This window comes from Sus scrofa, chromosome 12 (assembly GCF_054392235.1).
Source record: "Sus scrofa isolate SSC_HxYL_T2T_F1_AM1 chromosome 12, Sscrofa_HxYL_maternal_Yorkshire_Landrace_v2.0, whole genome shotgun sequence".
NCBI classification, from domain to species: Eukaryota; Metazoa; Chordata; class Mammalia; order Artiodactyla; family Suidae; genus Sus; species Sus scrofa.
Genome location: NC_139394.1, coordinates 3,603,579 through 3,629,742, shown reverse-complemented (window position 1 = coordinate 3,629,742; position 26,164 = coordinate 3,603,579). Strand labels below are relative to the sequence as shown.

Genomic DNA, 26,164 nt, shown 5'->3' with positions numbered 1-26,164 from the left:
CCCCTCAAAGCTTGGGGGTTGGTCCTCAGGCCTCGGACCCAAAGGCACGGACGCCAGCTGTCAGGCCCCCTCCTTGTCACCCTGGGCAGGTTTCTGGGAGCGCCCGCGCAGGCGGAGCCCTGGCTCCCATCCACCTCTTGGTGTAGGAGGAGCAGGTGCCACAGACCGTACTGCCACTGACGTGGGGCAGGAGTGAGGAGCCAGGTTTGCGGGGTGCCCTTCTGCCTCCTCCTGGGGGTCACAGAGGCTGGACGCTGCTTAAGATCCTGAGAGGAGCCAAGGGAGGCAGGAGCACGGCTCTCAGTTCCCAGGGGGCGGCTGCCTTCCGTGGGGCCCGTGCCCGCGAGTGGCCCCCTGCCCGCTGGGTCCCCCCGGGTGCAGCTCCCTGAGGACCGGCTCTCCGCAGCCCCGCAGCCACCTGCACAGCACTTCACACGTTTGCGTTAATGTCCAATAAAGAGGGAACGCTCCGTCTTCCTAGGGAGACTCTCGGCCTCCGTCTGAACCTGGGTTCTGCCTCCAAGACGCTGACCGGCGAGGCCTTCCTCGTCCCTGTTGGCTCCCGTGCCCAGCGTGCGGGCCCTTCTCAATCCCTGTTCAGATGCGAGAGCAGCGGGACCAGCCGCTCCCCAAAGACACTGACCCCCGTGGAGTCAGACTAACTGCCTGACCCCGCCAGCTGCCGGAGCTGGCGGCCAGGGCTGGCTGGTGGTGGGCTCACAGAGGCGCTGGAGGTTTTCTTTGGCTTCGGAGACCAGTCCAGCGTGTCTCAGGCGTGAGACAGAGCGAATGAAGGGCGGGCGGGCGGGGAAGCAGGGACAGGAGGTACGGGCGGCCTCACCTTGGTGTTGGCCTCCAGGTAGTTGTACAGCACGTTGACGGAGATGGTGAGGTCGCCGTTGTTGAAGGGGTACGACCGGTTCCAGCCCTGGGCCCCAAACTTGCGCCTCTCGGCCACCACGGCGTGGAAGTAGCACAGGGCGAAGAGGATGCACTTGAACTCGATCTCCTTGGTGCACATCTCCAGGGTGTCCTGCGTGCGGGAGGGCGCGCCGCCCGGGTCAGGCGTGCCCGCGCACAGATGCCCCGGGCGGGGCCGTGGGCCGCCTTTGCGGGGGTGAGGTGGCGTGGAGGGTGGGGGCGTTAACCCCTGACTGCTCTGAGCTGGTCTTGCTGGCCTCCCGGGCCAGAGACACGGGTCCAGAGACAGTGGGGTCCAGAGACCCTGGGGTAGCACGTATGCTTCCTTGTCCTGTTCCCTCCAGAACCGTGGCCACACCACTTAAGTCGTGGTTCTGCCTCCTACTACAATGTTCCCCACTGCGGTTCCTTTGCAGTTCTCAGCATTCCTCAGGTCGACCCCCGAGCTGGACCCCAGACTCTCCAAACACAGTGGGTAAAGCGGAGTGGATGCTTAGCCAGCTCGGTCAGGAAGCAGGTGGCCCAGGGACAGGCACACCCAGCTCAAACCGGAACCTCAGTTGCTGGGCTTTGTGAGATTTTAACCGACTGGCCTCTGCTAAGTGGGTGGCTCTGGAAGCTAAGCTGTACTCATCCTCACCGGCTCAGCCCTCCTGTGGGCCCCCCCGGGCCGGCGCTCCACGGGAGCAGCAGGCACGGTGGGCAGAGAGTGGCGGAGGGGACCCACCTGTGCGCGGTGGTCGCAGTGGGGAAAATGCCCAGAAAAATAGACCAGGTGTAGCGAGGGAGGGGCCCGGTCCTGTCCTGCCCCCAAGGAAGCCCTGCTACAGGCGCCCAGCTGGGGGCCCCTCTGCAATTGTGGGAATGGAGGGGGCACAGATGGGGCTCCAGGGCCCCAGTGCCCCGCAGGGTCTTCCTCCATGCCCGTCACAGAGATGGCCTGCGAAACAGGCCTGGCCGGTCCCTTCCAGATGTGGGTGGTGAAAGCGAGCAGACGGAGAGGGAGAGGCAGCCAGATGAGCAAGCAGCCCTGAGAAGGGGGGAAGCCTGCAGGTTGGCACGCCATCTGACTTCTCTCTGGTCGGACCCCTCCTCCCCGGCCCCCCCGGCCCCCCCCCGGCTCTGTGGTCACCGGTATGCCTCCTTTCTGTGAAATTCCACAAAGGCAGCAGAGCCCAGCCTTCCCCACTGCCTCCCTTCCGATCTCTGCAGGAGCCTCAGGCGGTGGACGGGGTTGGGGACACCCCCACCCCCCGCCCCCCGCCAGCATCACAGTCCTGTAGCCCTCAGCCGGGCAGCCCCACCTTACACCTGCCTGACCGCCACTGCTCTGCCCCCGGCTCCAAGCAGCCAGGGCGTCTCCCCAAAGCCCTGCGGCCCCTCTGTGTCCTCCTGGCCCCATGGCCCCCACCCAGAGGCCCCAGCCACGCTTCCTGGCCAAGACTGGCTCTGGAGACCCCTGTCCAAGTGGGGACTAGCTTCCCACCAACCTGGCCGCCTTCCCCCACTCCGTCCATCACAGACGGATATTTTAGCAAAACACAGGAGAGAGGAAAAACTGATTACATGCTTGGATTCATAGTGATATTGAATTGCTACAGAATTTCCCACACGCCCCTGTCCCCTTCCGGACACGTTACAGAGGGCGGCAAACCTGGGCCTGTTTGAGCCACGTCAGCCTGGAGCTCTGTGTGTCCCCTGCGCCCGAGTTCCCGATCCTGGGAACACGTCCACGCCCCTTACCAGACCCAGACTGGTCACCCGCCTGACGGGTCTGCTCCACCGCTCCGTCCCCTGGGCACACGGACATACAGTTTGGAGGAGGCCCCGCCCTGCCCATCTGTTTTCCTGCTTTCAGTTCTCTGACCTCACCTGGACCTTGGTGGGTCCTCTGAGCCCACAGGGAGTAGCTGGTGGATGACCCAGCTATTTTTCGTATAAATGAATCAGATATGGGAGTTACACATGATGGGTCTAGTGTGCTCCGTGCATAGGTCTTTTGTTAGGTATTTTCAGAAATTATGAGGCTTCCTCTTCAAAATGGTTTTAGACTTCCCCTGGAAGAGCAAGTGTGTGCACCAGAAAGTTCCAGGACAGGAGAGAGTGGATTCAGGCGCCCAGCGTGCATACAGATGCCAGGGCTCTGCAGGAGGAGCAGGGGTGCCAGGAAGGCTCAGAGGCGGTTGGCTGGGGACTGCGAGGTGGGGGTGAGGAGGCGTCCCCCAAGCAAAGGTCCTGGAGGACCAGGTCACCCCCGTTCCCTGCTGAGGGAGGAAGACAGGGCCCGGAAGCGGGGTCCTGAGCCCGCGAGGCTGGGGTCACTGTCCTGTCGGCAGCCCCTCCACCAGCATCACATCTCACGGGGAGTGAGAGTGGGGGTCTGGGGGCTAAATGACCCTTCCTAAGGCACTCGGACAAACCAGGGACCCGGCCCACGTCTACCTGGGCTGTCGTGCGGGTCCCAAAATGGATGCAGAGTCAGCACTTTGTTCCGTCCATCTGTGTGTGATGGGGGCCCCAGAGCACCTCGGACTATTCGCGTTTTGCACAGCCCTTGGGGAACGGGTGCCCTCTCGGTGTGAGGGCGTGTGAACGGCGGGCAGACACCCGACACGGGGTGGGGGGCGCGCTCCCTACCTGGGTGAAGAGGTCCAGGGCCTTGTGCAGGTTGGCGTGCATGCCCGTGGGCGGCTCGTTGGTGATTTTGATGGCATTCTCCAGGATGCCCTGGGGGATGATGTGAGACTCGGGGCTGGGGGCCGGCTCGGCGCTGATGAGCACGCGGTAGTCTTCGTGGCTGCCCACGCTGTACCGCTCCAGCTTCTTGTCCAGGGTGCCCAGCCACCGGGCCACCAGGTGGATGTTCTGTAGCCAAAACCAGGGCTGAGCGCCCCCGCCCCCACGCCCAGGCCCACAGCACAGGCCGCGGCCCCTGGGGGGCTCTTCCCAGCCCGCTGGCCCCCTTGATTTCAGCTGAGCAACTGACATCCTGTTCCCCAAGGGTCCCCGCTTGGGCTCCGAATTCTAGACCTCCCGCCACCGCCCAAGGCTGCGACTCCATGGTCCCCCACCCTGCCCCTCCTCTGAGAGGCTCGGGCAGAAAGAAACGACTTGGAGTCAAGGGAACGCTGTGCACTATTGGTAGGAATTTAAACTGGGGCAGCTACTATGGAAAACAGTTTGGAGAGTCGTCAAAAATTAAAAATGGAACTACCAGGCAATCTGGCAATTCCACTCGTGGGTATTAACCCAGAGAAAATGGAAACACCTTTTTTTTTTTTCTTTTCTTTTCTAGGGCTGTACCCGCGGCATATGGCGGGTTCCCAGGCTAGGGGTCTGATTGAAGCTGTAGCTGCTGGCCTACAAAAGAGCCACAGCAACTTGGGATCTGAGCCACGTCTGCGACCTACACCATATCTCATGGCAAGGCTGGATCCTTAACCCACTGAGGGAGGCCAGGGATCGAACCCACAACCTCATGGTTCCTAGTTGGATTCGTTAACCACTGAGCCACGATGGGAACTCCTGGAAACACTAATTTAAAAGGATACATGCACCCTATGTTCATAGCAGGATTATTTACAATGGCCAAGCCAAGGAAACAACCTAAATGTCCATCAGTAGATGAATGGGTGAAGAGGACATGGGATATATGTACAACGGAATACTACTCAGCCATGAAAAAGAAAGGAATCTGGCCATCTGTGACAACATGGCTGGACCTAGGGAATATTACGCTAAGTGAGGAGAAAGGCAAATGCTGTGTGATTTCACAGGTGGAATCCAAAACACAAACATAAGAAAACAGAGTCACAGATACCGAGAACAAACGTGCTGCCAGAGGAACGGAGGGAGGAGAACCAGTGCAGGAGAGCAAGAGGTACAAACTTCCAGTTCAAACCCATGAGTCACGGGATGAAATGGGCCGTGTGGGGAACATGATGTCATATCTTTGGTGACAGAAGGTAACCAGACATGTAGTTACAGTGATCGTTTTGTAAAAGAAAGTGAACAAGGAGCCTGGCGGTGGCGCAGCAGGAGTGAGCCTGACTGGTATCCCTGGGGATGCACGTCCGATCCCTGGGCCTCGTTCAGTGGGTCAGGGATCCCGCGTTGCCATGAGCTGTGGGGTAGGTCGCAGACGCAGCTCAGATCCAGTGTGGCTGTGGCTGTGGTGTAGGCCGGCAGCTGTAGCTTTGATTAGACCCCTAGCCTGGGGACTTCCATATGCTGCGGGTGTGATGCTAAAAAGACCAAAAAAAAAAAAAGAACAAGAAAGAGGTCTCCACATGGGACTGGCAGGGCCCTGGGGTCTGCACCAGCCGGGCAGGCCTGCAAGTGTGGCCAGCAGGATCTGGGGAGCGGGCCTTGGGGAGGCTGCAGGGCCAAGGAGCGGGAGAAGGATGCTTTGTTTTAGCACATCCACTGGGGTGCTTTGTTTTCCCACAAGTCCTCTTTAGGGGCGCTCTGCCATACACCCAGTGTCTTTCCTGCTGCTGAAGGACCCACACTTTCACCGGCGCAGTGGTGACACCTGGGCCGCCCGCTGCCCCGGGCAGAGCTGGGCATGGTGGGAGCTCGACTGCCCCTCCCTCCGGGGGCTGTAGGCGTCCCAGCCCTGGGTGCATGGGATCCTGCAACCTACTTTTTTGAGGCCTTCAGGCCAATCCCTGGGCCCTGAGGCAGGGTGCCCCCCACCCCCACACCTGCAGAATGACCCAGTGTCCTTTCGCTGCCGCCTCGTCCAGGGCGTTCTCTGCCACCACCTCTTGTCCCTGCCCCAGGGACACGTTATGCAGCTTCCCGTTGTCTATGGTAAATCCCAGCTTTTTCCCTGAAGGAAAGAAAAGCAGGAAAAGCGTCGGGACAGCTGAATGACAGAAATGGAGGCTCTGTGACCCCGGCTGGGAATTCCACACCCTCCCCCCTCTTCTGTGTTTTTGTCTCTTTAGGGCCGCGCCTGCGGCATGTGGAGGTTCCCAGGTTAGGGGCAGATACAAGCTGTAGCCGCTGGTCTACACCACAGCCACAGCCCCACAGGATCCGAGCCGCGTCTGTGACCCACACTGCAGCTCACGGCAATGCCAGGTCCTTAACCCACTGAGCGAGGCCAGGGATCGAACCCACGTGCTCATGGTTCCTAGGTGGGTTCGTAACCTGCTGAGCCACAATGGGAACTCCACACAGACTCCCCCTTTTTAAATTGTGGTAAAAACACAACATCAAGATGATCACTTAAAAACCTTCTTAAAGAGCACAAGTGCAGGGACGTGTAGTAATTCACAGCGACCGCCCATCCGATTCCAGAACGTTCTCATCACCCCGTGCCCATCAGTCACTCCCCATCCCGACCCCCACCCCTGATCTGCCTTCTGCTGCTACAGATGTGCCCGTTCGGGGCGTTTCAGACACACGGGGTCCCACGTGTGTCTGGCTTCCCCGCTTTGGCACAGGGTCCTGGTCCACCCAGGCCGTCGCCTGTGCGGCAGGCCGCTCCTGGCTGACGTCCGTCACGTCCCTTTACCAGACTCCTCGCCCCTCAGCAGCCGACGCGCCTCTGGGCCGTGTCCTCCTCTTGGCCGTTGCGGGGAGGATTCGCCTGGACACCTGCCCCCGGCCGTCGGCGGGGGGTGGGGGCTGACGGGCCAGGGGCTGGCTCACCCGGGACCCGCCCCGTGGCTGCGCCCTCTCGCCTTCCCACCGTTTCCCACGCCCTCCCGAGACCTGTCGCTTTCTGGGCGTCGGAGGCGGGGGGTGGCTGTCTCCCCGCCCCCAGGGATGCTGGCCCTCGCTGGCCGCGCTCACCCAGGGCTTCCACGTCCTTCAGGGGGTCAACGCCCGGGGAAAGGATGAAGAAGACCGGGGTGGAGGGGCTGCTCTCCTCGTAGGACTTGGCGAACTCCACGCTCCGGCCCTCCACGAACTTGCTGCCCATCTTCTCCTCCACGAAGTTCCTGGGGGGACACGCTTGCTCAGGCCCAGGGCGCGTGCCCGCGTTCCTGGTGGACGAGAATTCCGGGGCCGGGGAAGGTCTCTGGCTGGAAAGCAAGTCTTGGCAGGGGTCTCCGCCTAACTGGGGAGGGGTGCGGCGGGGGCAGGGCGCAGGGGGGAGGGCGTGGAGGGCAGGGGGTGGAGGGGAGCATGTTCGGAGTCTGGGGGGATGTGCTCCCTGACCTGTGCAGGGACGGGCCCTCAGCAGCTGATGCTCCCCCCCTGCCTTCTGAGACGTGCGAGGTCAACCGTGAGGGGACCGGAGCCGAGAAGGGTTCCTGTGGCCACCCCTCAGGGCTCCCAAGGAAGGGGCTGGTTTCTAGACACTTCCTGTTTGCTCGGCCGCCAGGGAAGCAACAAGCAGCAGACCCGAGACCCGTCCCTGGGTCCTGACTGCCCCGACCAGAGCTGGGGAAGGGGGGGTGGGGGTGTCGGTGGGGGTGTGTGTGTGTGGGGGGGTGTGCGTGCTGCTCAGTGAGCTCCAGGATCTTCAGGAAAACCACGGTAGCCGCCCCGCCAGAGCATCTCTTGCATAGGCTGCTCTGTTCCAAGCCCCGGACTCCGTCTGTCTGGGCCCTGGTGAGGCTGGCTGGGTCCATCGAGGCCCCTCCCAGAGTGACCCTGGCACCTCAGCCCTCTGCCCCTCCTGTGACCACAGGTGGCTGAGCGTGCTGGGTCGAAACGGGCAACAGGAGCTCAAATCATGTCCAGCTTAGTCCCTGGAAGGACATCGGCAGGACGCCCAGGACAGAACGTGCTTATTCCTGAGGGGGCAGCACCCGGGTGCCCTGCGAATCGTGGAGGCCGGGCAGAGGCGCCCGCTCCTGTGAGGCTTCCCCCCAACCCATGGGGAGTGTGCGGACAGGTGCCAGGCGGGCCTTCTGCCATCCATCCCCTGGCCTGGCCTCTGGGCAGTTGTTTTTGTTTGTTTGTTTGTTTGTGTCTTTTTACCATTTCTTGGGCTGCTCCCGTGGCATATGGAGGTTCCCAGGCTAGGGGTCAAGTCAGAGCTGTAGCCGCCGGCCTACGCCAGAGCCACAGCAACGCAGGATTCGAGCTGTGTCTGCAACCTACACCACAGCTCACGGCAACGCTGGAGCCTTAACCCACTGAGCAAGGCCAGGGATTGAACCTGCAACCTCATGGTTCCTAGTCAGATTCGTTAACCACTGAGCCACGACGGGAACTCCCTCTGGGCAGTTTTCTGAACCAACCACGGGCCAGTGGGGGCTCCTGCTGGAGGCCACCAGGGGTGCTTGCTTCTGGCCTTGGCACTGACCCAGAACAGGGATACCAGGCCCCTGCCCGGAAAGTTTCTGGAAGGCACCACGTCCTGCCAGCGGCAGGAACATCACCAGCTCAGTTGCTCACGACGTGGCTGGGCCACGGGTCCTTTTCTGATGGTGAACTGGTGATAGTTCCTGCGTCCTGGGGCAGAGTGTGCAGCCAGCTTACACGGTGGCAGGGGCTCTGAGCCCACGACCAGCGCCGTGACCAGCACCGCACCCCACCCTGGGCGAGTTACCCTCCCCGGGCCTGTGGACCTGGAGACGGGAAGGCGCCCATCCCAAGGGGTTGGCAGAGGGCAGCGCGAACCCGGCGGGACGCGCCTGGCACCCAGACCGCTCTTGATGGCCGTCCACCACTTCTGTCCACTAGAACTTCCCGCTGCTGCTGTGCTCCACTCCCGTTAGTTTAGGGCGGCGGGTCTGCTTTCCTCAACCCCGCAGAACGTCGCAGTGTGTGACCTGGGGTCGCCTGGTATTTGGGGTCACCTGCGTGGTCCCGACGAGCTTTCTCCCGAGGGCTCTGGAGGGGGGTCGGTCTGGACACCCACAGGTGCTCAGCTCCCCGGCAGGCGGTGTCCAGCCAGATGGTCAGGTGCCTTTCACCTTGGCCTTCCCCAGCCTGGGCCCGACCTTCCTGCAGCAGAGTCCGGATCTGCCCTTTCTGCCTGGACCAGCAGACTCGCCTCGTGACGTGGTTTCTCGCTTCACTCCACCCGCTTCCTCCCACGCCTGGAACCCCTCCTGGTCCCTTTCCTCTTCCTCTTTGGTCCCAGGAAAACAAAGCAAAACAGTAACAAACATCTGTGAACCACCAGTGGCTGTGAGTCAGGCCTCTGCTTTGTCAGAGGGGAATTCTATTAGGGACGTGGGCGTCTTTTGGGAAATCTGGCGGCTCTCAGGCCACTGTAACAAATGGAAAGCCGAGACGCTCCCTCCCTCCGAGAACAGGCTGGGCCTCTTTCACTGCCCTCCCGTCCCCCTTCCTGCGCGGTGGGGGGGGCCCCATCTTCCTCAGCCTGGGGTCCGGGAGGGGGCACAGCCTCTCCACCCCAGAGGAGGGCAGGCTGGCGGGCGGACACAGAGGTCTGCCCTGTGTCCCTGCAGTTCGTGGAGTCCTTCTGTGACATGACAGGCCCGGGGGGCACGCGGGGGAGCTGAAACACAGTGGTGAAGCTTCCCAGCCTGGAGGGGGCTCAGGTCCAGAGAGATGTCAGAATATGGTTCTCTTTGCAGAGGAGCCGGAGAAGCAAAAGGTTTACTTTACATCCAGCCACTGAGGCCACGAAAGTGCTCGGACGCCGATGGCCGGGCCACGGCCTTCTCCCCACAACAGCCTAAAAGGACGCTGTGTGGCTGCGGGCTCATTCATGCCCACGCTTTTTTTTAAGACTTGGAGGGCATCTGGGGAGTCCTGTCTTCCCATCACGTACCCCGGGGTTGGGGGTCGGGAGTGGTGCAGGCGTCCCGACGGCCCCCTTCTGAGACCCCAGAGATGCCAGAACCCAGAACAGGCCGGCGGGTGGGGCGGGATCCCGTCCATGATGTGGCAGCGGCTCCCGCCCCCAGCCGTGACCTTGCCCTCTGCGCACAGGGGCCCGCAGCCCCGGTGAGGCCCGGCGGGGCGGGCGAGGGCACTCACTTGACGGCGTAGGTCATGCGGTCGGGGCGCATGCACCTCACCATGCAGAGCTTCTGCAGGGCCGTCTTGTTCTTCCACTCCTTGGGGAAGACCTCCTTCTCCGGGGCCTCCGACTCCACCAGCTTCTTCCACCGCTTGGCGGACCCCTCGATGTCGCTGTCCAGGTTCTTGAACTCGTCCATCTCCGAGAGGGCCTGGGGGGCAGACGGCGCTCTCAGCTCTCCCCGCCCAGCCCGACCGCAGGACCTGCTGCTACAATGACGAGCTGCTGGTGTCAAGGGCCAGCAGACAGCAAAAGCAGCCGAGACCTGGGAGGCAGGGGTCTGATCTGGGGACGTGACTCTGGGCTGCTTCGGGGTGGGGGGCTGGCTCTGGAACAGGTGCCCTGCTCACCCGAGGGGGCTGCCTTCCTCCAGTCTTTCTGAACTGAGACGGTGAGGGCCCCTTGACACTTTGCATTATGTGGTTGGGGGGGGGCAGTGGAGGGGCGACCCCTGGACCCACCCTGGGACCCGTCGTGGCTCAGCTTGCCGCCCGCAGGGACGTGCGCTGGCAGGCTGCCCGGGCCTCCCGGTCCCACCTCTGGGGCCTCCTTGTTCTCCTGAATGTCACAGCCAGGAGTGAACTTGTAAACACGCAACAGGAAAGGCCGAGAGGTGGGGTGGGGGGAGCACGCGGTGTTCGGGTCTGAAGGCCAACCTTGATGCCACCCCAGCCCTGACGCTGCAGGAAGTCCACGGGCGACACGACCCCGGCCTTGAACGGGAACCTCAGGAGGAAGTCCAGCTCCACTGGGTTCAGCTCCTTCTTCATGGATAAGACCTGAGGGGACGCGGGGCTGGTTTAGATGCTGTCCCAAGACAGGGCGGGGGAGGGGACAGGCAGGGGGCCCCTCACGCCTTGCCCGCAGGTGAAGCACTATCCAGCCCCTTCTGGTCAGCACAGAGCTCGGTCAGCACCTTGATTTAAATTGTAGAATACACACAGCGCAAAAATGTACCCTTTTCACCCTATTGCAGGGTCAGGTCCAGTGGCATTTACTGCATCCGCACTCTTGCACCCCCATCGCCACTGGCCGGGTCCACAACCTTTCCTCGCCCCCAAAAGAAAGCCACGTGCCTTGCAAAGGTCACTCCCCATTCCTCCGGGCCCAGCCGCCCTCAGGCTCCTGCCTCCACAGACCGGCCTATTCTGGACAGTGCGTGGAAACAGCATCACACAATGAGAGGCCTCTGGCATCTGACCTCTTCCCCGAGCGCGTTTTCAAAGTTCATCTGTGCTGCGGCTGCTGCTTTTTTTTTTTTTTTTTTTTTGCTTTTTAGGGCCACATCTGCGGCATATGGACGTTCCCAGGCTAGGGGTCGAATCGCAGCTGCCACGCCAGCTCTGAGCCCCACCTGCAGCTTGCAGCTCCTTAACCCACTGAGCGAGGGCAGGGATTGAACCCACATTGCTCATGGATATCAGTCGGGTTCTTAACCTGCTGAACCACGAAGGGAACTCCGTTCGTTCCTTTTTGTGGAGGAACGACGAGCCGCCGCCTGGAGGGACCACCGCTGTGCTTCGTCTGCGGGCAGGCAGTCTCCACCTTTCAGCTGTGCACCCAGAGCTGCCGCGAACCTTTATGTATCAGGATTGTTCCCCGTTCTTTGGGGCACCTACATTTTCTGGTCATGTTCAAGGCACCTTCCCACTGGCGGATACAAGCTCTCTGGGCTTCAAGCGGGCGCGGTCTCGGTCCCTGCGACGTGGCTGCCCTGGGCGGCTGGCACGGTGGTCCCTGTAACCGCCTCGTTCAGGTGCTCACACCGCCTCTGTCACAGATGCCACCGAGCCTTTTCCTCCGAGTCAGACTCTCTTTTTTTTTTTTAAATGCAAAAGCATTTCTTTGGGCCTGGAAAGCATACATTAACCCTGGAAAATTAGGAGGCGCATCAAGGAAAGTTACCCTGACGCTGTCTCAGCAGAGAGAGAAACTCGAGGTGAGCTCGTCACTCACTGGGCCACAGACACGAGGAAGCCCATTCATCGGGACCTACCCCAAGCCGCAGTGTGGGCGGAAAGCTGGGTTGACACTGAGGCCCGGGCTGTCCAGGGAATCGCATGTCCGGCAACACGGACAACACCGCGCAAACTGGCGGAGAAGCTGCCGCCCACACTTGACGGACCCCAAGTCGTTCTGTGTTTTGGGGGGAGGGGGCGCTGCGTGAACAGGAAGGACGCTCGCCCGTGCGTACACCGTCCCTTAAGACCTCCGTCTGTGGACTTCCCGCCGTGGCACAGGGAAACGAATCCGACGAGGAACCGTGAGGTTGCAGGTTCGATCCCTGGCCCTGCTCAGTGGGTTAAGGATCTGGCGTTGCCATGAGCTGTGTGTGGTGTAGGTTGCAGATGCGGCTCGGATCCTGCGGTGCTGTGGTGTAGGCTGTGGACCGTAGCTCTGATGGGACCCCTACCCCCGGGAAGCTCCACATGGCACGGGTGCAACCCTGAAAAGCAAAAAAAAAAAGGGACACCGAGCACATCCACATGGGCGAACCCCTAAGGCAAGGCTGTTGGCTTGGCACTGCCTCATCGTTTCTCCGTAACCTTCAACACCCAGGCACGGCCTCCCCGAGATCAGCTCAAGGGCCCAGGCTTGTTCCACAGCGGTGACTCAAACCTCATCCGTCACCAAGAGTCCTGCGAAAATGCAGGTTCGGATCTACTGGGTCTAGGCTGGGACCTGAGAATTGGCATTTCCGACGAGGCCCCCACCCTGTCCCGCTACCCCGACCCCTGGGGGCTCCGGCACCCCCTGGCCAAGGACCACACGTTGGGCCTCTAGGCCAGACATTACCTGAAATGCCACCTGTGCCAAGAAGATGAGCTTGTCTCGCTCGAAGAGCCCGCGGGCCGTGTAGACGTAGACGGAGTAGGTGATCTCGTCCGTCAGGTTGATCACGCGCTGTTTGACCTCATCCGCGGGGCTGGCCTTCTGGATGGCCTTCTCGAAGACGACGTTGAAGGCCTGGGGGGACCGGGGGGTCACCGGGAGCTTGCAGGGGGGCCTCTGAGGCTGCTCCACGCTGCCCGCACGGGCTCTGGTTTGTAAGGGGCTGGGGGCACTGCTCGGACGCTCTCGCCCCAGGGGCTGGTGCCGAGGCCCTGGCTCCCCCTCCCCAGAGGCCCGGGGCCCGGATGCAGCCACACCTTGAGCGAGAACTGATAGATGGGGTTGATCTTGTTGAGGTCGCTCAGGATGAAGTACAGCAGGGAGGCCCGCTCCGCAGCCGGCCGGTAGTTCTCTCTCGCCTCGTTGATTTTTGCTTCTGTGACTTTTGCCTCTTGTACCTCAAAACAAACCATCACAAAATGAGCAGAAGTCCTAAGTAGACTTTCTCCTGGGAAGACACAGAGATGGCCAGCAGGCCTGTGAAAAGATACGAGATTATCCGAGAAACGCAAATCAAAACTACCATGAAGCAAGCACATGACAAAAGGCTCAACATCACTGATTACTGGAGAAATGCAAATCGCAACTGCTACGAGATACCACCTCGCACCAGCCAGAATGGCCACCATTAAAAAGTCTACAAATAGTAAATGCTGGAGGAATGGGAACTGCTGGTGGCACGTGAAAGTGATGCAGCCACTTTGGACAACAGTATGGCGCTTCCTTAAAAAACTAAAAATAGAGCTTCCATATGACCCTGCAACCCCACTTCTGGGCATACATCCGCACAAAACCATAATTCAAAAAGACACACACACCCCAATGTTCACTGCAGCACTATTCACAACAGCCAGGACGTGGCAGCAGCCTAAATGTCCATCGACGGATGAGTGGACAAAGAAGATGCGGTCCACACATACAGTGGCAATGAGGAGGTCCCATCGTGCCTCCGTGGAAAAGAATCTGACTAGCATCCATGAGGACGCAGGTTCAATTCTTGGCCTTGCTCAGTGGGTTAAGGATCTGGTGTTGACGTGAGCTGTGGTGTAGGTTGCAGATGTGGCTCGGATCCTGCGTTGCTGTAGGCTGGCAGCTACAGCTCCTATTTGACCCCTAGCCTGGGAACCCCTATATGCCGCGGGTGCGGCCCTAAAGAGACCAAAAAAATAAATACATACAATGGAACGTTAGCCACAAAAAAGCATGAAATAATGCCATTTGCAGCATCATCGATAGACGCAGAGATTATCATACTAAGTGAAGTTAAGTCAGAGAAAGACAAATATTTTATGATGTCACTTATACATGGAATCTAAGAAAATAATACAAATGAATCTATACCAAACAGAAACAGACTCACAGACACAGGAAACAAACTTAACAGTTAGCAACAGTGGACGTGAGGAGACGGGGGGCGGGGGGAGAGAAGCTAGGAGTATAGAATTGACAGACCCAAGTATATGCAAGACAGAGAAAAAGGATTTGGTAGGACACAGGGATCTGCAGTCAGCATCTTCCACGAATCTAAAAGGGAAAATCGGAGTTCCCGTCGTGGCTCAGTGGTTAATGAACCTGACTCGCATCCATGAGGATGCGAGTTTGGTCCCTGGCCTTGCTCAGCGGGTTAAGGATCCCGCATTGCCGTGAGCTGTGGTGCAGGTCGCAGTCGAGGCTTGATCCCACGTGGCTGTGGCTGTGGTGTAGGCTGGCAGCTGCAGCTCCGATTCGACCCCTGGCCTGGGAACCTGCATACGCCGTGGGTGTGGCCCTAGAAAGACAAAAATAAAAAAATAAAATGGAAAAGCATCTAAACACTATCTACCTGCATCATTTTGCTGTACACCTGAAACGAATGCAATGCTGTAAATAAAAAAAAATTTTTTTTAAAGGGGGCCTGACTAGAGTTCCCGTCATGGCTCAGTGGAAACGAATCCAACTAGCATCCATGAGGCTGCAGGTTCGATCCCTGGCCTCGCTCAGTGGGTTAAGGATCCGTGAGCTGTGGTGTGGGTCACAGATGCAGCTCAGATCCCACATTGCTATGGCGCTGGTGTAGGCCGCCAGCTACAATTCCAAGTCAACCCCTGGCTTTGGGACCTCCATATGCTGCAGGTGTGGCCCTTAAAAAGGGGGGGGGGAGGTGCTGAGTGAAATCAGCGGGCGGGCAATGCCGGTGGCCCGTCCAAAGCTCTCGGCTCCCTCGGAAACCACCCCGGGGCCTCTTGGCAGACAACTGCGGTACCAGGCGGGCATCCAGGCCCCTCGTCCCTGCCCTGGGCCCCAGGGGCCCCTGTGTGGCTGTGGCTTCTCCTCTGCTGCCCCTGCGCTCTGGCAGGGGTGGGGGCCCCCGAGGCGGCTTCCTACCTTCTCCTCGATCTCGCTGGCCGTGTGTTTGGTTGTCTCCAGATTCTCCACTAGGGTGGTGTCTCCCAGAAAGTTCCCCGACGCAGCCGACAGCCGGGCCAGCAGAGAGTCTTCTAGCTCTTTCAGAACAATCTTAAATTCATTCTGGGACTTGGTGAGGTTCGCCTGCGGGAGGGGCATCAGTGGACCCCCAGTTGGGGGCTCGGGGCTCTCGCCACGGGGCTCGCGCTGGGAGGACCCTGGCCAGGCTGAACAACGGGGCAGGAGTTGGGGACCCGGAGCGGGACGGCCGTGCAGCAAGGGCGTGGGGACCAGGGGGCTCTGTGGGGCCTGGACCCCTGTGAGCCTAAGTGTGTGGCTCCGACTGGCCAAGGAAGTGACCAGTCCGCAGGGGCCGGCAGCAAAGCATTCTCGTGGGGCAGGAGTTTGGGGCTTCGGGGCCGCCCGGGCAGCACCGTGACCCGTGTTCTTTCAGTGAAGCCAGGGCTGGATCTAGAATTAGTTTGGGAGGCAGCTGCGGCGGTGGCGTGGCTCATCCTGTCGTGTTGTATAAAACGTGCAGGAGTTCCCGTCGTGGCGCAGTGGTTAATGATTCCGACTAGGAACCATGAGGTGGCGGGGTCGATCCCTGCCCTCGCTCAGTGGGCTAAGGATCCAGCATTGCCGTGAGCTGTGGTGTAGGTCGCAGACGCGGCTTGGATCCCGCATTGCTGTGGCTCTGGCGTAGGCTGGCGGCTACAGCTCCCATTCGACCCCTAGCCTGGGAACTTCCATATGCCGCAGGAGTGGCTCAATAAATAGCAAAAAGACAAAAAAAAAAAAAAAAACCAAACCACAACAAAAAAAACAAACACGTGCAGCGTGACAAGCAGAGGCACCTCCAGAGGGGAGCCGCCAGACGCGACGGTCACGGTGACCCGCCCGCCTGCTCCTCCCGGGAGGACGTCGGGTCCTGGTACCTTCAGCTGCTCCAGATCCGGGCGCTCTTTGGCCACCACAGCGGCCAAGAGCTGGTCCTCGAGCCCGTCCCTGGTGACCAGGAAGTTGATGAGCGTGCACTGGGCCTGCGTCTCGGGCTTGTAGTGCGGGTTGAAGCACTTGGTGTGCAGGATCAGGCGGAAGCTGGGGTGGTACTCGATCTCCTTGTCGCCAATCTTAATGAACCTGGCAGTCAGTGGTGGGAGGGCATCAGGAGCCCCCCCCCCCCCCGAGGCCGCGGGACGGCCGCGAACACACAGCCAGGCGGGCCGTCCCCAGGCCACGCAGCCACCCGGAACCCTCCCCTGGTGGCTGGGAGAAGCCTGCCATGTCCCGTGGCCCGTTCTTCTAGAAGATGCACCTGCTCCTTCGTGGCTGGTTTGCTCTGACACTCAGGAGGGTTTATTTGACTCCGGCTCATGCTGTACTCACCTGGGATCCTTTGTAAGAAATACTGGCCTGGGCGCCACCCCAAAGCCATGACATCAGAAGGACTCTGATACCCCAATTCCTGGGTGTCCCAGAAGCTGCTGGGACGGGAAGCCAGATCTGCGCATGCACTGTGGGGGTTCCTTCTCTCCTGCACCCCGGTCCTCTCGCCCCTCTTTCTGACCGAGCTCTTGTTTGGGGGCCTCTGACTTCACCCCTGGGAGCCTGCCTCATGCCAGGCCCTGCTCAGAGTCTAGGACACCAGTGTGTTTCTTTGTCACTTCTCTTCTGGCTTTCTGCCTGCACTTTTTTTTTTTCCTTTTTTTCTTTTTAGGGCTGCACATGTGACATATGAAGTTTCCAGGTTAGGGGGCAAGTTGGAGCTACAGCTGCCGGCCTACACCACAGGCACAGCAATGCAGGATCTGAGCCGCTTCTACAACCTACACCACAGCTCATGGCAATGCTGGATCCTTAACCCACTGAGCAAGGCCAGGGATTGAACCTGCAACCTCATGGTTCCTAGACGGATTCGTTTCTACTGAGCCACGACAGGAACTCCCTCTGCCTGCACCTTCTGCATTTACAGGTGGCTCACGTCAACTCCAACCTTCACCTTTTGAAAGTTGATTGGATTTTTTTTTACATTAGAAGAGTAACACATGCTCCAGGCATCAACCCATGAACAGGTAAACAAAATGCAGCAGATCCAGATGGAGGCATAAAAGAGGAAGGAAGAATACTGGCTCCAAGTCAGATAAACCTTGGAAAGACACTCAGTGAAAGGAACCAGGCGCAAGTGTCCTAAATGCCACTGAATCGGTCACTTTAAAATGGTTAATGTGGAATTTCCGTCGTGGCGAATCCAACTTGGAACCATGAGGTTGCGGGTTCGATCCCTGGCCTTGCTCAGTGGGTTAAAGATCTGGCCTTGCTGTGGCTGTGATGTAGGCCAGCAGCTACAGCTCCTATCAGACCTCTAGCCTGGGAACCTCCATGTGCCGAGGGTGTGGCCCCACAAAGTCAAAAGACAAAAATAAATAAATAAAATAAAATGGTTAATGTTTTGTTACATGAATCGCACTGGAATATAAAGAAGTAATACACACTCAAAATTTGCCAAATGCATAAAAATAGAAAAAAAGCACAAAAACCCATGACCATCTAAGGACTGCCACCTGCAGGTAATTGCTAATACAATCGGGTCAGTACTGCTACCTGATGGGTAGTGGCCCCCGAGTCTCCAGTGTCTCCCCTGGGAGTGGGGGTTCCTGTTGGCATCTTGCTGAACACCGGCTGCCTCCCAGGAAAGGCAGTGCTCCCCTCCCCCCCCATCCAGAGGCCAAACCGCGTCAGCGGTGAAGCCGCATGGCGATGGGCGCCGAGACTCACTTTCCCTTCTTGATGGTGTTCCTGCCCAGCAGAGGGTCCAGCACCGGGTCCACAGTCTCGCCAATGTTCTCGATGAGTAACGTGTCCCCCTCCGAGATGGCCTGCTCGATGATGTCCAGGTAGCTGCGGGCACAGCACAGGGGGCCGTGAACAGCGGGGGGCCCAGTGACGCAGCGCTGAGAGTCTGGGAAGCTTCTGCATAAAGCCCCCCCGCCCCCGCCACGGGAGTGGAGGTGAAGACACCTCGCCTCCTCCCACAGCCCAGCAGAGGCTCCCGGGGCAGCGGTGTTGAGGCGGCCGCTGCTCATCTATGACACCTAGAGAGGAGAGGAGGGAAGGTGACCGCCCACAGCCTCCCAGGCGGCGAGGGACCGGGCAGGACCAACGCAGGAGGGAGCCAAGGTCCCTGCTTCCCCCCACCCCCCTCGCAGGGGCAGCAGGTGATGGGGGAGAAGAGCCCCGAGTCTCTCTACTGCCGGCGCTGCTCCCTGGGACCAGGTACTCCTGTGGACCAGTGTTTGTTTTCTTTCTTTCTTTTTTTGTTGTTGGCTTTTGAGGGCCACGCCCGCAGCATATGGAGGTTCCCAGGCTAGGGGTCGAATTGGCGCTACAGCTGCCAGCCTGCACCACAGCCACAGCCACGCCGGATCCGAGCCACATCTGCAACCTACACCACAGCCCACGGCAATGCTGGATCCTCAAGCCACTGAGCGAGGTCAGGGATGGAACCCGCATCCTCATGGGTACTAGTCAAGGTCTTAACCCCAAGCCACAGTGGGAACTCCAGTGTTTGTTCTTAAGGACCTGCCGGTCCATTTAACACGTACGCAAGGCCCGGGTGCACTTGCCGGCACCGTGGCCTGGCCCCCGCCGCCACGCACCTCTTCTGCCCCAGGCGGATGGCCTTCAGCTCGTGCCCGTATTTGTTTTTGATCCACTTGACGCCCTGCAGCTGGGCGTCCACGATGAGGGGCCAGCGCTCCGTGTTGCACAGGATGGTGGCATTCTCCGTGGACATGCGGTCGCTGGGGAGCCCCTGGTTGTTCCAAGTGGCCACGTCCGCATCGTCTGTCAGCAGGCTCAAGGGATCCAGACCCTCCGTGGTTGGGATGGGGACCTGCCAAAGGTGGGGGGTGGCCTGACTGCGCAGGGAAAGCAGCTCTGAGTGACACGTGGGCAGCCGGACCGTGCGGGTGAAGGCAGCCTTTCGCAGCTGGGAACCCGGCCGGGAGGGTGGCGGCAGCGGCGGCCCCACCTGGCCACCGTCTACACCCTGAATGGCCAGCTGGAGCCTCGGGCCGGAGGGAAGGTGGGACCAGGCTGGGTCTGCCCCGCTGGGACCTCCCCGAATTTCCTGAGTGACGAGCCTGGCTGGACGGCTTACCTTGAGTCGATTAATGTAAGGGATCCAGAATCTCTCCATTAGCTCGTTTCGGTACTTCTTGGTGAAGTAGCCCACGTAGGAGACGAAGGCGGAAATAAGCAGGACGTCCCCGCACAGCGTGACCCCCTGGCTCCTGAAGTTCTTCACCGATTCGGCCCAGCGCACGTTTTCCGACGCCAGTCCACCTACCAGCCTGCGGTGGGCACGGGGGGTCAGTGGGTCAAAGAGAAGCAGGTGCAGCCGGCAGGAGAAGGGATGACGGGGATCACCAGGGAAGATGCGCCTCCACCCTCAACGCCCACGGACCGTCCGGTTTCAAATCCTCACTTGACTCATGCTTTGGGGGGAGGGGGATGCTTTCGGGAAGGAAAACGGATGCTTTCCAGAGGCGGCTGGGAACCCCGCGTCTCCCTTCCGTGAGGCGCTGATGTCATGTGGAGGCGGACGCTCTCTGGCCTCGTCACCCACGTGACAAGGCTGCTGCTTGGACCCCGCCAAGCACGGGCTTTGGGGCACCGAGCCTGCATGGCGTAGGGACTCCAGAGTCCGCCTCGCCTCGTGCTTCGCAGGCCACTGGCTCGGGGGCTGGGCCCTAAATGGCACATGAGGAGTCCAAGAGCCCTGACAGGTTGGCCCACGTGCAGGTGCCCACCGGGTCGTCGCTAGCATCATCTGGGCAGCCCTTCTTCCCCGGGACCAAAAGAGCACTTGGACTGTCCTGGCAGGTGCGACATCCCACTGGGGGCCAGACATGCACCCTGGGGATCAATTAGGGTCCCCACGTCATGCTGACAACTGCCACCCAACGGTCGCCGGCCCACCAGGTAGAGAAAACACAACCAGAAGCCACGGTCTGCTGCTCTGAGCCAGGCTCCTGGCCCTCACTTTTGATTATTTATTTTTATTTATTCTTTTGGCCACAGCCACAGCGTGCAGAAGTTCTAGGGCCAGGGATCAAATCTGTGTCACAGAAGCAACCGGAGCCACAGCAGTGACAACGCCAGATCCTCAACCTGCTGTACCACCGGGGAACTCCCTGGCCCTTGCTTTTGAAAATATGAAATCTCTAACGCTGTGCTGTCCACTGGGCAGCCGGCAGCCACACGTGGCCGGTGGGTACCAGGTGGAGGCTGACCTGTACTGAGCTGTGCTCTGGGTGTGAATGCGCAGGGGATTTCAGGAACCGGAAGGAGAGCAGGCGTACGACCTATCTCAGCAGTTGTTACCCGGATCCGTGTTTTGTTTTTTTGTTTCTGTCTTTTTAGGGCCACACCCTGGCATATGGAGGTTCCCGGGCTAGGGGTCAAATTGGAGCTGTAGCTGCCAGCCTACGCCACAGCCACAGCAATGCCAGATCCGAGCTGCATCTTCGACCTACACACCATAGCTCACGACAACGCCAGTTTAACTCACTGGGCGAGGCCAGGAATCGAACCTGCGTCCTCATGGACACTAGTCAGATTTGTTTCTGCTGAGCCATGATTGGAATGTCTTTTCTTCCTCTTTTTTTTTTTTTTTTTTTTTTTTTGTATACGGATCTGTGTCAAAATGATCAGATTTGGGTTGAATGAAATACATGATCAGAATCGGTGCCATCTGTTTCTCTGTACTGCTTTAAGGTGCCTACTGGGAGACTGCACATAAACCATACAATGGGACTCACACTGAAATGACCCTGGGCGTGTGTGCCCGACGCTGCAGATTGGGTGGCAGAGGGTCACAGAGCAAGCTGCCCCGAGCGAGCCCCGGCAGACACGGTGCCCCAGGCGGCTCTGGCTTATCCAGGATCCCACACCAGGAAAGGTCGTGTTTCCTGAAGGTCACTGAAGGCGCAGGGGTCCCCCGAGGACGGTTAGCAGCCGAGACTGGCCAATAATCAGTCAGTGGGTTTATACTCAGGCCTTTGTGCTCAGAACGTGGGGGCCTCCACCTGGGGCTTATCCCCCGCCAAGGCCGTTCTGTGGGCCCGTCCCTTTTGGGGGGCTCTGAGGAGGGGAGCCTGCGGGGGGAGCGAGGCACCTGTTGGCCAGCGAGATCACTCTGTTGGTGGCGTCCGCCTCCTGCTGGCACCTGATCTTCTCGGCTGTTGCTTTTTCAAAGGCCGACGTCAGGTTGCTCAGGTTGGCATTGAGTTCCTGAAAGACGACGACATAGAAGCCCTGAATTCAGGCCACGCCAGGCATCTCAGCATCCCTGGGGAGCAGGAGCAGCCGAGCCTGGAAGGGCCGGGAGCACGGCCAACACAGGCAGTTCCCGGGTGATCGGGTCCCCACAGCGCAAGGATTCACGCAGTGGCTGTGCCCACTGCTGTTTCAACGGAGACGTTGACCAGCCTTCCCAGGGCCACAGGCACTCACGGCAATCTTGTTTTTGATGCGGGAGAGCTTCTCCTGCGCCTCGGCCAGCTCTGCGTTGGCCTCCTCCAGGGCCTGCCTCTTGGGGGCCACGTCGCAGTAGACCTCGTAGAAACGGACAATGTTGATGCACCAGGAGCACAGGCCTGCGGCCGCCGTGGACTTGGAGCGGATGAACTCGGGGTCAAACGTCGGGTTGCCTTGGTAGGGCCTGGGGAGGGACAGCAGGCACATATGACTTTTTTTGGGCGAGGGTGGGGGCGGGGGTATATCTTAAGGATTCCAGAAAGAGGAAGAGACTCAGATTTCCGGCCTCTGAAATGAATCCGACTGGCATCCACGGGGACACAGGTTCGATCCCTGGCCTCGTGCTGTGGGTTAAGGATCTGGCGTTGCCGTGAGCTGTGGTGTAGGTAGGTCACAGACATGGCTCGGATCTCCCGTTGCTGTGCCGGTGGTGGAGGCCAGCAGCTGTAGCTCCGATGCGACCCCTAGCCTGGGAACCTCCATATGCCGCGAGTGCGGCCCCAAAAAGACAAAAAAAAGAGGTAACATGATAGGTGTCCTCTTAGAAGAGTGAGGAGGAGAAAAAATATACCCAGGATGCAGTTCAGACCCTCTAGAAACCAGTGTCTTTCAAAAGATGACATCATCATCGAGGGTAAGGGACTGAGCTGTCTGCCGGAGGAACTCTGCTTGGATAATTCAACATTAAAACTGGCGTGTGATTTGAATTTAGGTGGGAACACAGCCCATCACCTCCTCCCTCTGGCTTATTTTACGCTTTGTAATCTTTTTTTTTTTTTGTGTTTTCCTACAATGTTAAGTAAAAGAGAAAAATCAGAACAAATAATTGTGTACACACAGTATTCTTTCTTTCACTATGGGGGAAAAAACCCTTTAGAAAAAAGTCTTTCATTCCTAACTTTTTTGCAAGCACATGTTAATTGCAGTAGTATAATTATATATTTTGGTTATCATATTATAAAATAAAATGTATCTAAATCAAAAAAAAAAAAAAAAAAGGAAAGAAGAAAAGTCTGAAGGGAAATATGCCAAATGTTGACAGAGGCCACTCCCTGGAGGTGAGTCTGTGTTTTTCTTATCTTTTCTCTTAAATTTAAACTAGTCCTTACTCATCGAATGTTTTTCCATCGTCCTGCCCTCTTCCTCAACAAAGGGGAGCTGGAGACACTGTGGTCTCACCTGGGGTCACTGGGGTGGTGGGAGCGGCTCCCTTTCTCAGGTGGGGTCAGATGGGCCCTGAAATTGGGTTGCCAGGAGATGGCCGGGCAGGGAGCCACAGGAGGCGGGGTGCTCACAGTGCGAGTGCGTTGGAAGGTACGGAGTAAAGTCTGGACGTCCCCGCCACACACACTTTCCCAGGTCCCACCCCGAGACAGGCTGGGGCTGGGGACCCTGTACGGCGGGGCTTGTCCCCAGACAAATGTCTCCTCAGCAACAAAATACTCTGAAACTAGAAGGGACCGAGGATGCCCGCGGCACCTGCACGGTTAGGGCAGGTAACGAGCAAGATACTAAAAGGCCAAAACCCAAGTGCCTGATGTCGCCGATTGCAAAGGCAGGGACCTGCCCATGCCCCCTGCCCAGAGCACCATCAAGAGGTCCGCAGGCCACCCAGGCTACCCGTTCCCGCACCCCATTTAAGGAACCAGCCTGCCCTGCAGCGAGGCTGGGGAGACAGAGGGCGACAAGGCTCCCCATGAGCTGGGGACCGTGCTCCACCTCGACCCCTGGGCAGCTCTGGTGCAGGCAGGTGGGCCCAGGCTGCCGGCCACTGTCTTTGGGGTCCCAGCTTGCTCTGTGCGGCCCAAGACCCCCTCCCACCTGTCCCCGTCAGCACAGGCGCCCCCTTGGGACCACGGGGCCTGGGGTTCAGGACCACGCACTCCCAACGGGGCGAGAAGGGCACGGGCCCCGGGGCGGCCGGACCCCGACTCACCTGAAGGCTTTGAGGCAGGCCTCGGGGATGTGCTCCTTGTCGAACCTTTTCAAGGAGTCCAGGAAGGTGTCCACCTTGCCCATCATGATCTTGGCAGCCTTCCAGCTCTTGTCTTTGGGGATCTTGCCCCCGGGTGCGGTCAGGATCATGACAGCGGCCGTGACGTTGACCACGGCGTCCGGGGGGGATCCGAAGGACTTCAGCTCCGTCAGGTTGTTCTGCAGAGACAGACAGATGGACGGACCCGACCAGGGATTTTGCCTCGAGCGGGAGCAGGCGGCCCCGGGAAGCCCCCCGCCCCCCCGCCCCGGGTCCCTGCCCCACCGCAGCTCCTCTCTGCCCAGGCCCTGGTCCCCGTTTCGTCATGGTCGTCCTCCTGCCCTCACCTTATTCAGCGTGTCCAGGGCCTCCTGTGCGGCCAGCAGGGCTGGCTCTGCCTTGGCCAGGTCTGTTTCACAGGCCTTTTGTTTCTCCGTGACATTCTGCAAGGAAGCCAGACAGGAAGGATGGACTCAGGGGTCCTTCGGGGGCGGGGGGAGTGCAAAGGGGGGGGCCCTGAACAGCGTGAGGGGCCTGGGAACCCTCATGGCTCACCAGCTCCCGGAGAGGCTGCTACCGGGGCCCGGGAGGGGAGCCCTCTGCTGAGCTGGGGGCCCTGTGCTTGGGGCGGGGGTGCCCTCCCTGGGGGTCCTGCTGGTTTGAACCGTCTCAGCCGTGCGTCTGCCCACCTTGTTGATAACCTCCACCTTGGCCTCCTCCTCGTCGGCAATGGCCTTCTCCTTGCTGACTTTCTCCGTTTCCACGCCCACCACATGGATCAGCTTGTCCGCGTTCTCATTCTTCTGCTTGAGCTCAGCCTCCTGAATGGCCAGCTTGGCTTTTAAATCATCCACCTGGCGGAGGTGGGTAAGAGGGACAGGCAGGCCGCTGGCCTGTGACTGCCTGTGACCCATGTCTAAGGGCAGGTATTTATTGAGCACCGACTGTGTACACAGGGTCGCAAGTATCAGACACGTCCCCATTATTCAAGGAGGTAACAACCCAGGCGGCCGGATGAAAAGTAACGTGAGCAGCAGTTCCCGTTGTGACGCAGCAGAGATGCATCTGACTATATCTACGAGGATGCGGGTTCGATCCCTGGCCTCGCTCAGTGGTTGGGGATCTGGCGTTGCCATGAACTGCGGCATAGGTTGCAGATGCAGCTCGGATCCCGCGTGGCTGTGGCTGTGGTGTAGGCCGCTAACTGCAGCTCCGATGCGACCCCTAGCCTGGGAATGTCCATATGCCACGGGTGCAGCCCTAGCAAAAAAAACCAAAACCTTCAGTAGAGTCAGGGTGCTGGGGCATTCTGGGCAGACCCCTGGGGCCGTGACCGAGAGCTTGGAGCCAGGAGTGAAAGCAGAAGCGCACGTGCGAGGCCCCCGGCAGGCCCGGCGGAGGCGGAGGCGTGCTGGCAAGTGCTCAGTGACGGGCCCAGGTGCCCTTCCCTGTGCTGGATGAATCCATGGTGAGGGGGCGCTCAGCTGCTGTCCCCAGCCTCTCCTGGGGGCACTCGCCCTGTCCCAGGACCACTTCTGGAAGGTACACTTGGGGCAAAAGAAAGGCCTGCCGGGCTGGGCTCCTCCCGGGTTTCTGTCCAGCGAGGGAACCGTCTCCTCCGTGGCTCCGTCAAGCTCCGTCTTTCTTGGCTGTCCCCCCATGATCGTGTTCTCCCCCCGCCCCACAGGGGTGACCTCTGACCTGTCTATCACTGCCCCTTGTCGGGGGGCTGCCCCCCACCTGCTCACTCGCCCGGCAGGGAAGCTGCAGCTGTTCAGCAGGCTCCTAAGGACACCCCAACAGGGGGCAGCAGAGGTGGGGCTGCACCATGGCGGGTATTCAAAGCCACGGGCAGAAAAGGTAAAAATCCACATGGCTGAGGGTAGGGCACACGCTCCTCCCTCTGGCACCACAGCACGAACAGTGCCCAGGATGGACCATCTTCAGCAAATCCCCCGACGTGGGGCCCCGTGAAGCACCCCATGTCAGCATCACCGAAGCGTCTAGGCTCCAGCGCCTGTGCTGAAACGCGTATGTTTGCTCTGGTTTGTGAGTGGAAACGTCCCCCAGGCAGGGATCCTTGTCCCCTTTACCTGGTGTCACACAGGTGGGGGAAGGTTCTGGAAGCACGTCCCGGGGCCCCCAGCTCTCCTACCTGGGAGGCCGTGCTCTGCAGCTTCATCAGCCCGTTCTCCAGCCTCTCGATTTTGGCGACCAGCTCCGTCCTCTTCCTGGCCAGGAGGCTCTGGTAGAGTTTGATCTGCTCCAGGAAGGTTTTGGGTGTGGTGTAGTTGTAGCGCCTCTCGGTGGCCAGGTACACGGCGGACAGCTCGTTGACCGTCGTGTGCACGTAGGACATGAAGAGGCTGATGGAGGCCTTGACCTCCGGCTGCAAAGACAAGACGGGGCTGTTCATTCTCCGGCACCCTGGCAGGAGCAACACAAAAGCAGCAGCTGCTGGACCCCAAGGCGGGGGTGGGGGGGAA

General features: G+C 59.6%; 1 protein-coding gene across 1 annotated transcript in view; it reads right to left on the bottom strand.

The window, feature by feature from the left end:
• DNAH17 (dynein axonemal heavy chain 17) overlaps positions 1-26,164 on the bottom strand; it is a 111,746-nt gene that overhangs the window by 5,746 nt on the left and 79,836 nt on the right. The window contains exons 60-78 of the mRNA XM_084983417.1: positions 25,834-26,067; positions 24,368-24,532; positions 24,026-24,121; positions 23,640-23,857; positions 21,680-21,887; positions 21,342-21,457; positions 19,323-19,515; positions 18,820-19,055; positions 17,939-18,061; positions 16,099-16,303; positions 15,140-15,304; positions 13,033-13,173; positions 12,680-12,850; positions 10,540-10,662; positions 9,841-10,034; positions 6,727-6,875; positions 5,628-5,755; positions 3,559-3,786; positions 842-1,033 (exon numbers count right to left, since the gene is read on the bottom strand). Coding sequence (XP_084839543.1) covers positions 842-1,033; positions 3,559-3,786; positions 5,628-5,755; positions 6,727-6,875; positions 9,841-10,034; positions 10,540-10,662; positions 12,680-12,850; positions 13,033-13,173; positions 15,140-15,304; positions 16,099-16,303; positions 17,939-18,061; positions 18,820-19,055; positions 19,323-19,515; positions 21,342-21,457; positions 21,680-21,887; positions 23,640-23,857; positions 24,026-24,121; positions 24,368-24,532; positions 25,834-26,067 — 3,285 coding nt within the window. The remainder of the gene's footprint in view (positions 1-841; positions 1,034-3,558; positions 3,787-5,627; positions 5,756-6,726; positions 6,876-9,840; positions 10,035-10,539; positions 10,663-12,679; positions 12,851-13,032; positions 13,174-15,139; positions 15,305-16,098; positions 16,304-17,938; positions 18,062-18,819; positions 19,056-19,322; positions 19,516-21,341; positions 21,458-21,679; positions 21,888-23,639; positions 23,858-24,025; positions 24,122-24,367; positions 24,533-25,833; positions 26,068-26,164) is intronic.